The 13,143-nt window shown below is 36.4% G+C and overlaps 1 protein-coding gene across 4 annotated transcripts in view; it reads right to left on the bottom strand.

Moving 5' to 3' along the window:
• The window catches only part of LOC129276465 (uncharacterized), a 31,040-nt gene extending 19,235 nt beyond the window's left edge, over nucleotides 1-11,805 (bottom strand). The window contains exons 1-4 of one of the 4 annotated variants that reach the window (XM_064109852.1): nucleotides 11,425-11,805; nucleotides 4,509-4,680; nucleotides 3,427-3,544; nucleotides 2,102-2,179 (exon numbers count right to left, since the gene is read on the bottom strand). In XM_064109852.1, the coding sequence (XP_063965922.1) occupies nucleotides 2,102-2,179; nucleotides 3,427-3,544; nucleotides 4,509-4,680; nucleotides 11,425-11,666 (610 nt within the window). In that variant the 5' untranslated portion in view covers nucleotides 11,667-11,805. Of the gene's footprint in view, nucleotides 1-2,101; nucleotides 2,180-3,426; nucleotides 3,545-4,508; nucleotides 4,681-11,362 lie in introns of all 4 variants that reach the window. The other 3 variants (XM_064109853.1, XM_064109855.1, XM_064109856.1) reach the window with 3 other exon arrangements.
• Nucleotides 11,806-13,143: the final 1,338 nt, after the last annotated feature.

Here is a 13,143-nt window from a genome sequence, read left to right as displayed (position 1 = left end):
TTCAAACTCCAAATGGTAGTGTGCTACGTCGTAACAGAAGAGACCTGCGTAGCCTTGAAAATCCACAGAGAAAGCAAGTACGGTTCATTATCCCACAAAACTGTGCAGACAGAACACCCTCACTTCTAAAGACTATACCCAACATAACCCGAGTGATGATCATCATCAATCCAGTACTAATGGGTACCACACTAGGTCTGGACGATTAGTCAAGAAGCCCGATCGACTAATTGAAATTTTTTTTTTTTTTTTTTCCATCAGCTAACAAATTGAAATCGCTTTAATTAATGTCTTGTTGTACATTGCCATAAACCAATTAGTACATCTGATTGTTGTATGTATCTATAAAAATTTGTTGGAAGGTGATCATACATGTTTGTCTGTTATTGATGATATAATTGTATTACGAGTTATTTATAACTGGTCACTTGAATTCATTACTTCCAAACATTGATAAAAAAATAAGAGAAGTTTGGAAATGGCACAACAAAATCATATTGTTTTATCAGGATTGTTTTACGGATGCATGTACGAAAAACATGCATGTTACTAATTTTTACCTTTATGACAATTGAAGGGTGTAATTGAGTTATGATACAATTGATACAAATAATATACATATTATTGATACATGTTGAAATGTGTATATAACAACACAGTGATAATACTAGACTGTTCTGCATGGAGTTACCCAATGGTTTTATATTCCCAAGAATGTTTTGCTCGAAGTGTTACAGTGATATTGTATGGATTCAGAAAACATTTTTTCTTATATATGAAAGGGGGGATGTAGTAATATGTCTCATTTGCATATTTGATGCGCGATGATGTAACTGACGTCACATTGGATGCGCGTTGCTATGGTGTTACGATATGGCGGTCCCGGCCCAGCCTACCTTGTTGCCGGTGTTGCGACTTAAATGAACAAGAAACATTATATTATGATGTTGGATCATAAAGCTAGTACAGGATTCTTTATTGACTATAGCTTGACACTCATTAGATTTTAAACCACCATGTCAGTTTAGTACAAATGACCTTCCTCTGATCATTTGTAGAATATTTTGATAATGCGAAGAAAGGACTATGAACTGGCTTATAAATATACCACCCATTAATCTTGGTTTTGAATATGGTATACAGGTATGTCTCTCTCTCTCTCTCTCTCGAAACAAATGTTATTACTGCAACAAATTTACCCTTTTAACCCTCAATCTCCCGGGGTATTTTGATTCTTGTCATTCCCGGGGGGGGGGGGGGGCCATTATGGCCCCCCCTTAAGATCTCGGCCGCTGATCGCTCGAGCGACGCAAAAATTTGCACGCTGGTTGTGTGCGATGTAATCTACAAGGCTGTATGGTAAAATTTTCCAAAATAATGAGATTTTATTTTATATGAATTAATTATGCTAATTTATGCATAAATCATACTTTTTGCTCTAATTCACTAAATAAAGCTCCTAGAATGCTAATTTTTGGTTAAAATATTCTATGTAGCATTCTTAACAATCGTAATTAAAAAAAACTTCAGTTTGGAAATCAATTTCTTATGTATTTTATTGTTTATGAATTTCTTATGTATTTCCCTGTTTTTTTTACTTTTTGTTTTTTTATTGTTTTTTTCAATGGAAATCGTTCCAGACTTAATTCTGATCATAAGCAAGGCAAAATTAATTAAATTCAATCAGTAAAAGTAGAAATAATGATACATTTATGAATTTTGGCTAAATACACAATTTGCATTGGATTTGTACATGAAATCACGTTTGTGAGCAATTTTGGGTCTGACATGCACTTACATAATGTTGCGTAATGTCGTAACCGCGTATCCGGTCGTCACAAATTTGGTCTCAAAATTTGCGCGAGACTCTAAAGTAAAAAGTCAGTGAGCGGCGAGGTCAAAAAAATTTGCGCAGCGGATATATCGCGAAAATTGTCGAGGGGGGGGCCATTATGGCCCCCCCCCCGGGAGAATTAGGGTTAATTTTGGGGGTGTTTTTTCTGAAGGAAGGATATAACTGCTCACATATATATCAAGAGTTCAACACTTAAATACCAACTTATTTTTTTTACAAATCTGAATAGATTTATCTTGAATTTACCATTTTCTGTGGGTGGTTTTACTTGCTGGAGCATTTTTATTTCCTTTACCATGTCCCCTATGTCCGCTATATCCACACCTATATGAGAGAAAATTCAGAGAATATAATTCATGAAAAGCCAACTATAAGTCCCCAGAGAAAGCTCTCTGTAAATATTGAAAATAAGAATTTGGTCTTCCAAAAAAAATTAGATAATCAACTTCTGCAATCTTGAAAAATTCTTCCTCTTCTTACTGGCAGAATTGAATTAAAATGAATTAAAGACAAGGATTTCTTTGACACCATTTTTGCCAGACTGCAGTGCTTGGAAATTTCACCTAGGATGCAGTGTGCACGTGTCATGCTTGAGTGAACCCCTGTTATTTTCAAACCCTTTTTTTTCTCATTACTTCTTGGAAACTCTCACTGAATTTCTTGTACCTGCAATCAAGTACTAGTAAGGGTTATTGTTGACCAATTTTGACAAAGTTATATATGATTTTGAACAAAATGTTAATCAAGTATGGTGGCTCAGTGGTAGAGCGTCTGCCTCATGAACGGGAGGTCGTGGGTTCGATCCTCTGCCAATCATACCAAAGACTTATAAAAATGGGACCTTCTGCCTTCTTGCTCTAGCACTCAGCATTTAGATTGGAGAAGGGTTTAATAACATATCATGTTGTGCAGGGCCCGCTGGTAGAGCAGTTTCCTAACTGAAGTGGCTACCCTGGGTAAATAAAACGTTATTATTATTATTTTAAAACATAGTACGTGCTTTCTCAAGCACAATATAAATTGCAAAATTCCTCTGAGACGACTTTTTTGGTATACATGTAGGGGTGACAGCTCACATTTAAAGTAGTTCATTATAGCTTCATGAGTTGAAAGCAAAATAAACATAGCTCTAGGCTAAATATGTCAGATTGAATCATCTCGGGTTAAGGGCTAAGTTTGAATTAAACCACGGTTACATTAACCGCCCCCCCCCAAAAAAAAAAAAGTAAAACAAACAAAAAAACTAAAGAAAGGAAAAGTAAAGAAAACAAAAGAAACAAAAAGCAAAAGAAAAGTAAAGAAAGATTTAAAAAAGCAAGAGAATGAAAACATACTGTGCACAAATCCCTAAAATTTCATTCATTTAAGGTTGGAATTTTCATATAATGTGAAATATTTAACATGAACAGTGAGATATCTAAACAAGGTTACAGTTTTCATGTATTTTCTTTGGGGTACTGGTCCTAGTGAAGTCAAACTGGGACCCAACAGAAAGGACCAAGAACTTGTGTGCCTGATTGTTCGGATTCAGCACTGATTTCACCAAAATTACTTTACATAGTGTACCGTACCCTGAGTTTTCTGATCTGCTCTTATATCGTTCACATCGTTTTGCAATATGTTGAGCCGATTGAAGGTGGTGTCCCACTGCTTTACTAAATCATCAGTGAACAATGTCCTGAATTCTGCCTGGAAAAGAAAAAAAATAGATTTATGATTATGAATACAATTATAATTGGGAAAATCTGGTAAATCAAATAATAACAATAATTACAGGAAAAAAAAATGACGGGAGGGAGTGGTACGAAGGGGAGGGAAAGTCATGAGCAAGTTACTTAGGAGGGGCAGTATCTTGATGTGAGAAAAAAGCGAGGACCTCCCCCCCACACCAAACAAAATCAACATTAAATGATTATCAATTATTTAAAAGATCTGTGGTACGGATTTGTACATATAATTTGTTTATTCTGCATATTAAACACAATTGAATATAACAGCATTGTTGACTTTTCGATATTGCAATTGATAAACCTTTGCTCTTGTTTTACAACATTTGAATGAATACAATTCAATAAACTCAAAGGTCATCACAGGACAACATTGTTTAGGCCTATGTCCTGTGGACTAGCCTCAGTTCATCTTTTTTTTAATTTCCTAATTGTAAGTTCAATAAAGTAATGTGTCCCCTGAATCCCCTAGAAAAGTGTGCTTTTCGATGCTTGACAGTATTGAGATTCAAGCCAGATTCAAACCTGACGTGACCTTTGAGTTTGAATGTGATCAAATGGGCTGAAATTCTACTCACAAACTTGCTGAAACTATATAGGCCTACAACAAGCTTCATGAAATATGACCCAAAAACCCCAAAAAACAAAACAAGAATAAATTAGAGAAAGAAAAAAATTTAAAAGCAAACCTAAATTAATTTACCTCAAATGACCTTTGACTGCGAACTTTGAAATTATAAATTAGATTTGACCTTGACCCAGTGATCTGAAATTACATTCATCCATTCGCAAATTTGATAACCATTACTTAAAACCACAAAGTAAACCTTATGGCTATGTTGACTCCGCCACCCACCATCACAACTGCCCCCATCCAAAAAACGGCTCCTGCTATATATGCTGGTAGAAAAAAAAAGAAAACTGACCTGAAGTGATAAAGTAAGGCCTTGCCCCAAGGTCATTAGACTATTGTTAAAGCCATCAAATGTATCACGAATCCTATCTTTCTTAAAGAACTTCGTAATCCACCAGCGATTTGAGAGTTTCTTCAGGAATTTCAGGACATTCTCGATACAGTGTTGGAACTCAAGGAGCATTCTGTGGAATGACAAAGACCAGTACTATTAAAGAGGACGTAAATAATGCTGCACTATTACTGTACATAAAAAGAATGAATAATTAAACTTAAACGTAAGAGATAATGTTACGTTTTCCCCGAGAACCTGAGACAATTCGGCACTAACGCAGTTTCGCAACAGCCGATTTCGAGAGAATTTCCGCACCAGTAATTATTTGCATATGTCATAGCAATTCTCTCAACCACATTGCAAGTTCAATATACTCACCGCTTTTCCAACTTTCACAATCAGGAAGCGGCTGTATTTCGGCTTTGAATTTGATGTCATTGTTCAAATTCTCAATCAGAAATCGCTTTGCTTGGCAATAAATGGTTTTGCTGTTATTTTTATATGGACTGAAGTTAGCGACCAAATTATGCAAACATGCTGTGAACAAACGGTGAGTTGCCACAGGCAGATCATTTGGTCGCTAATATTTAGTCTATATCAAAACTACGGCGATACCAAGCATTACCAAGCAAAGCGATGTCTGGGAATTTACAATGATGTCGAGATCGAAGCCGAAATACAGCTGTTCTTGATCGCAATATTAAAAAAAACGGTGGGTATATTGACCTTGAAATATGACTGAGAGACTTGCTATGACATTTGCGAACAATTACTGGTGGGGAAATTCTCTAGAGGAGGTTGCCTGGTGCGAAACTGCATTAGCACAGAAAATTCTTTGCTGACAACAGGCAAACTATAGTCTAGGAGAATCTAGACTCTATACCCAGCTTTATTTTTGGCAACAAGTTTTAAAATGAAAAGATTTACACATCACTATTATTTGGAGTAATTAGTGCACCTATCTGGATTACCTCTCTGGACAATGCAGATCTAGATCAAGAATGAATTAAATATTAAACTAATTGAAGATGAGTCAAAATTAATAGTATAACTAGAATATCTATTCTAGGGCCAAAATAAGTATTCAAAAACCTTTAAGAGGCACAGATCTAGATCTCAATCATTGACTTTGAGTTGTCATATGCTAAATGGGTCTATCATAGCCATTCTGGCAATCAACTTGATGGAATATTGTGCACTTAAAGGGATGGTCCGGGCTGAAAATATTTATATCTTAATACATAGAGTAGAATTCACTGATCAAAATGCCGAAAATTTCATCAAAATCGGATAACAAATAATAAAGTTATTGAAGTTTAAAGTTTAGCAATATTTTGTGAAAACAGTCGTCATGAATATTCATTAGGTGGGCTGATGATGTCACATCTCCACTTTCCGTTTTCTTATGTTATTACATAAAATCATATTTTTTTCATTATTTCACACTTGTGTGAATAATATGTCTCCCTTATAAGGAAATAAGTTGCAGCAATACATATCTAATGCACTAAATCAGATATCAATCCAATTTTTCTAGTTCTTGGAGGAAAAAATTTGAATAAACCTATTTTCATATAATATAATATAATACAAAAGAACAAGTGGAGATGTGACATCATCAGCCCACCTAATGAATATTCATGATGACTGTTTTCACAAAATATTGCTAAACTTTAAAATTCAATAACTTTGTTATTTGTTATCCGATTTTGATGAAATTTTTGGCATTTTGCTCAGTGAGTTCTACTCTATTTATTAAACTATAAATTTTATCAGCCCGTACCATCCCTTTAACAGCCATAATTGATGAATTTCAGCTAATTAAGCTATCTATATAGCAATTAAACAATTAACAAATACCCAAACCTCGAAGGTACCTAGGTTGGGGTACCAAAAACACTCAAAATTAAAGAAGAAAGAAAAGATATCATGCACCCATCTCATTTCTATCCAGGTCTGACGGACTGCATGAATCCTGACATCGAGGCAGTAGCCAGACCCTCAAAATAGGGGAAAAAATGCCGCGTCCGTTCACTCACTTTCAAAATTGCAAACGAAACTGGCTGATCGATATAACGAGAGCGCTTGCGCGAATTTGGCCGACTCTATATTGCGCATGCGCCCTCGGTATATTGATCAGCCAGTTTTTGTTTGCAATTTTGAAAGTGAGTGAACGGAAGCGGCATTTTTGACAAGATGATGAAAGGGCAAGAGGAAAAAACATGCTGAGTGCCTAGAACGCAACCAGCAATACATGCTTCCGAGGTAAATAAACAAGAGACAGAGTATTAAATAATATCGCGCATCCTCTCACAGTTCTCTACGCGAAAAATCCGGATACGCGACAGATGCCAGATGTGAGCTACAACCTTCTTCGGCATCAAAAACAAAATTTACTATTAGAAAATTGGTAGTTAGAAAGAAAGTGGAAAGAAACCATGGAAGTTATGCGGGTGTTGTACCCTATGCTTTCCTGTGCACTACGCCCGAATTGGAACCTTGCGTGGTATAGGATATAACCGTGCATGATGCAGTCCGTTAGATGGGGTCGGGAAAACTCGGACCATCACAGACTGCGGGCCGAGTTGTCCCACCCGTTTCGTGATTTTTTTCACAAATTTCTGTCAATTTTTTTCGTCATTTCTTGTAACGATTTTCTAGAGATATGGTCTGATGGTTATGTTCTTCACTTTTTGTCAATCTAAGTTAGATCTACTTGTCTTTGTTTTCGCTGAAATACAAAAAAAGTGTAATTTTAGGCGTTTTTCCTACAGCTCGCGATTCCCAAAGGCGCGCATAGATTAGTGAAAAAATAGAAACAAATTTGTTAGAAAAAAAACACTGAAAGGGTGGGATAACTCGGCCCACAGTCCAAATTGTCCCTGATTCCGTTTAGACCACTTAGAAACCACTCACACGTATTGCAAGGTTAGTATAGTATACTATTAGTATACTAAACTCGCACCATGAACCGCGTTTGGCAGTGGATTTCTAACTAGTTGGTCGCGCGTGCTGTGATCCCAAGTAATGGCGTCCACAACACATGACTTCTACAGCTTGATTTTTCTGTGCGCAGCGGCATGTAATGGACCCTTGAGTGCCTAGAAACATGAGAAATGAGGTGGGGTGGTGCCACCCAAGGGTTCATTACATGCCGCCGCGCACAGAAAATTCAAGCCATAGAAGTCGTGTGTTATGGACCCAAGAAGTGAGATCCCAGCACGCGCGACCCACTAGTTAGAAATCCACTGCCAAACGCGGTTCGAGGTTAGTATACTAATACTAACCTCGCAATACGTGTGAGTGGGGTGGTGCATGATTTCTTCTTTTTTTCTTTAAATTTAAATTTTGAAAATTTGAGTGTTTTTGCTAACCCAACCTCGAAGGTACACAAATGTTAGTATTTGTTAACTGTGGCAGCATATACAGTCAGACCGCAGCTCGCGCGATAATGAGCATATTCACGGAAATTTATTCAGCGGCCCTCTAGCGGTCTCCGAAGGAAAACGTGCGATCAATTTGGCTTGATTTTCCCACTGAATTGGAGGGGCTGAAGTTATAGCTCTGTACTGGTCGCTAACTTCAGTTTACGTCGAAACGAATTGTGGTAAGTTATTCTCAAGACCTTCATCTACACTTTGGTATATAATTTTCCATATTTCGACATTTTCAACCTACCATTTTTACCTCTTTAATTGATGCTTATTTTAGTAATATTTTAACTGCGATTTTGTAGTCGGAATTTCACTTTTGGTTCCTGACTTTGCTACATAACCAAATTGTTTCGATCAGGATTTTTTAGAAAGAAGAAAAGTCACTGTTCAAAATATGTCAGAACCAACTTGACGCAAACTCACCTTATATTTTAATTTTAGAGAAAATGATACCCTAAAAATCGATAAATTTACGTTTTACCCGGAAGTAACCTTCTCGTTCACTCCACGATGGCGCGAAATAATGCCAAAATTACGTTCGTCGCGGGTTGGTAGAATTTCGCCTTTGGTCCCATACGTTGAAACTTCTGTAATGATGGCAGATGGCTCGCATTATATGTGTCTGTGTGGACGGTGGACTTGTTTTTTTTAAATTAAGACTCAATATAAACGAAGCTTAATAAGTAGATCCCTTCTAAAGTTTTATTCAATGATTATCAGGTTTCCGAATTCCATCAAGTTTTTATTATAGATTGAGATATTTCCTGATTTATGTTGAAAATTGTTAACCTTTTTTCTTAATTAGTCGAAGTTGAGCCCCATGATGATTTTTGCCCCAGCCCAGGCTGCGGTTAAGATTAAGAATTAAATGATGATTAGCTCAGACAGTCTACTCTAGAGACTATAAACAGTTTAAAGTCAAACTAAAAAGTCTGGTAGTGGTACTACCGTACTCAGTAGTCAGTAGTATTTATAAACCATTTTGTTCAAATAAAAAAATTGTGGCTGTCACAGACAGTACTTAGACTTAACTTAGTCTTAGTTAGTCTCTTAATTGACGTACATGTAACATAATTCATACTTTGAATGGTTATTTAGTAATTTAGACTATTTCTCTCTTTTTTGTCTCTTCTACACACAGATCTGCATACTTGCTGACTCTGGTCTCTGCTTGCTACTTCATTCTGGGAGAGTCCATCATGTACTATAATGGTCAGACCATGATTTCGACAAAGCCCTTATTTCGTTTACAAATTTTGGACTGATACAACAGAAAATTTATCTTTATCGATATTGGAAACAAAAAAATTAGAGCACAGTTTTGGGGAGGACTAAGAATACTGACTTGGACAGGAATACAGCTTGACAAAAATAAAAATTCACAATTCAAAACCAAAGGACATTTTTAATGTTACTAATAGTGCATTGCAAGAAACTTTCTACTCAATCACACATTCCAAAATTAAGGGTAAGTCCTTTGATTAAACACAAACATGTAGTTGATTTGCAATTGAAATTGAACATAAGTTTCTTGCAATGCCCCATAATCATATTTTGTTCTCAAGCAACTCTGTTATATGTTATCTAATGTGCTGAAGGTTAAGTGCCATATATGTTCACAATTTTTTTTTCCGAAGGTATAATATATTTGTCCTTTTAAACGGTATTTGAATGTGGTTACGCCTTGTTTTTGTTTTCCACAGTAATTATTGCATATATGAACAGAAGTGAAATATTTGTTGTGAAGCACTGTATGAATTTTGTGTGATCATGGAGCTATGGTGTGATGGTATTATAATTAATTCATCATTTTTGTTATAAGACTGTAAACCTGGTGGATGTGAGGGAGTGGCCTGGATGAAAGGAAAGTGAGCATGTGTCCAATTACGGATTTGCATATGTTTAGACAATTTTGTTCGTGGATAAATATTAATGTGCATTCTCATTCCAAGCAAAGAGTAAAGGAGAAGTCCACCCCACCAAAAAATTAATTTGAATTTAAAGAAAAATAAAGTATTGCAGAAAATTTCATAAAAACTATGATTCAAAATTTAAAAAATTACTATTTTGACATTGAGAAATTTGCCTAATTTTATAAAACAATTATATGCTCATCTTGGTCAATGTGCAAATTACAGACTCGATTATGTCACAAGCACTCTAATTTCTTGTGTATTTTTTTGTTTGATACATGTACATGACATGTATATTTTATTTTAATTTTCATTAACAAATTTTGAGAGGGATTTTAATTCCTCCATTAACATTCGTAGTTTCCATAAATGTAACCTATTGTGATTCGAGGAAGATTTTTTAGATCAAATTTGCTAAAATTTATATAATAAAAATGCAACAAAAATTTAAAAAGTAATGTGATGTGAGTGACATAATCAACTCTATTTGCATACCATTGTTTTGTGTATATAACTGTTTCGTGTTAAAAAAGGGAAATTTCTGTATTTATTCAAATAATTTTTTGTTGATGTGCACTTGACCTTTAACTCACTTCCCTTCCCACCCCTGCCCAAATAAGTGTAATCAAGAACTTGAAAATCAAAAGCAGTGATTAAGAAGAAGTAAGAATTAATCATAGAGCTATTAATAGCTCCATGATTTAATAAATGCAGGCCTAAATAGAACTTCACATGAAAGTAAAAAGAGAATAAAGCTGGGTAGGAACGATGAAGGAATATGATTTAAAGAAAAAGCATAAACATATCCCCATCACCCCCCCCCCCCCCCCCAAAAAAAAAAAAACAGTCCGGCGGGTTCGAACCAGGGTCCTTGCACACGCCAAAACAATGCGCTTACGCAATTCGCCATCGATCTAATCCATACTACTTCCGGGTTTTTTAAGCTATATAAAATGTTGCAAGTCTGTGCGCCGCTGTTGACCAATCAGAACGCGTCGGCAATTCTACTGCAATTCCAATCATTTTGCGATGGACATTGCCGTGGTTTTTTGTGGTTCCTGACTTTGCTACATCATGAAATTTCATAATTCTTTTTCAGTCGTAAAGAAGAATGTCTACGCTTTATATTGATTATAATATCAATTTGACGCAAGTATAATTTCGATGCAAAAATGCGCTCTGTTTATTCACATATATTTCTTGAAAAAAATCATTTTTTCTAAGCTAAATATCGGTCTTCAAAATACATTAAATGTGCATTTTATTTAGCTGATCAGAAATTTCAAAGTTTTATCTATAAAATAAGACCAATTTTGTGAGGAATAAACGATTCTAAGAGCAAAAAACACCGATCGGAAAGTTCGTCTTTACAGCTCATTACGTATGCATAACCACGGACGGCTATGCATACCGCTGAATAAAATAGAGCACTTTCGGACGGGCTGCGGACTGACTGTATAGCTACCTTTTGGGCTATATACCAGTATGAAACTTCGTGAAGATTATTGCCAAAGTGAGCTTCCTTACGGTATCCAGGTGCGTTCTCTACCATCGGCAGCGTCTCCGGACCCACCCGACCGACTTAGGCGATGCCTTTCTAGCTCCTCCTCCGAACATTGCTCTCGCAGGATTTTTAACGGCTGAATTATAAGTTGAACATATGTATTAAGAGTCTTACTCCTTTCCTCAGATCTTTGGACTTCTTCAACAGCATCATGAACCTGCTTTGCAATCTTTACAATCGAAACAATCTGGGATAATACCGACATTTTCAGCCAGAATGTAACCTCAACGCTTGATCAATCATCGATCGTCTCCGGCGCGCGGCCGGGGAATACCATGGACCTATTACGAATTTCGTAATAGGTCCATGGGAATACCCAGTCCATCTTGCGCATGTGTGCGTGTAACATGTGGTGCCTAGCTAGCTTGGGGAATCCCCAATTGATCTAGAGCACACCCCCTTGGTTCGCGTGCACTGCAGTCGCCATGGGCAGGGGTAGCGGAGCGGTTTTCAAAGTGGGGTGGGGGGGGGGGGGGTGTGTGTGTGTATTTGAGTTTTGTCAGACGTGTATCAATCAGATATGATTATTTACGTCTGGGACCGCCTTTTAACGTCACCATCCGAAAGACGGGGGGGGGGGGGGGGGGTTTCTACGTTTTTGAACACGGTTTAATTTGGAAAAAAGTGGGGGGGGGGCGGGGCTAAAGGCCCCTCCCAGCCCCCCCCTTCTGCTGCCCTTGATGGTACTTTATTCCAAAAGTAAGGAAGAAAAACAGAAATAGCGTCATGAGCGTCATGAGCCTATAAGCCTTTGTTTTAAAAATGAATTATGCATATACATGAATGAGAAGTTTTGATGTTTTAAACATCTGTAATTCGAAACCCTAACCTTGCGTTATATAATTCAAAGTATGATAACAATACTATCATCAGTATTCATTGTTATCATTATTATTATCATCATAATTATTCTCTTTCATGCATTAAATCCATTGTCAATTAGATCAAATTAAATCTCATGTTTTTATGAATCTCAGATTCATATAGGTCAAAATGATATATATGTATTTAAATAATAAATGTTCCATAATATGGGCTTATTTGAAAAGTTTCAAGTATATATATTCATATTTTCTAAGTTCTTCTAATAAAGTATTTAAGACCTTGTAATTAGACTAGTCCGTTCTGAAGATTAGGCCAAATACTTTCCAAATTAGACCAATTAAGTGGCCATTCAGACATTCTGGTACAAGTTTTGGAGATGTAAAACAGCGAAATTCAAGTTTGACGCTGACCCACCAGGACACGATCCAGCCTAAAGATATGAGAAATAATTTGGAGCTGAATACTGAGTCTTAGGACTGTGTTCAGAAGAATCCGTAAGTCCCCATAAGTTTAATTAGTATAATTAGAACAAAATTTTCTATTAATTTCACCAATGGGTTAGAACCGGACTTTTATTTTTAATAGAAAAATATGGGAAACATTAATACCCCAAATTTAAACATTGCTAATATCAAGAACGTTGTCAGTTATACCTCAGTCACTGCACATTTGCTCTACAGCGAGTGGAAAACATTTAGCTGGTACAAAAAAAATGTTAAAACGGCTGTTTTCCACTCGCCGTACAGCAAATGTGACCAAGGTATATAACTCCGTATACCTACTCTTGGAGCAATGGGTAAACTTGTAGAGCCCATCCCCACTGTTCCCAAAACGAGGTGCTATGGTTTCCCCCTCCC

The sequence above is a fragment of the Lytechinus pictus genome, chromosome 14 (genome assembly GCF_037042905.1).
Source record: "Lytechinus pictus isolate F3 Inbred chromosome 14, Lp3.0, whole genome shotgun sequence".
NCBI classification, from domain to species: Eukaryota; Metazoa; Echinodermata; class Echinoidea; order Temnopleuroida; family Toxopneustidae; genus Lytechinus; species Lytechinus pictus.
This window is presented reverse-complemented; position numbering and strand designations above follow the sequence as displayed.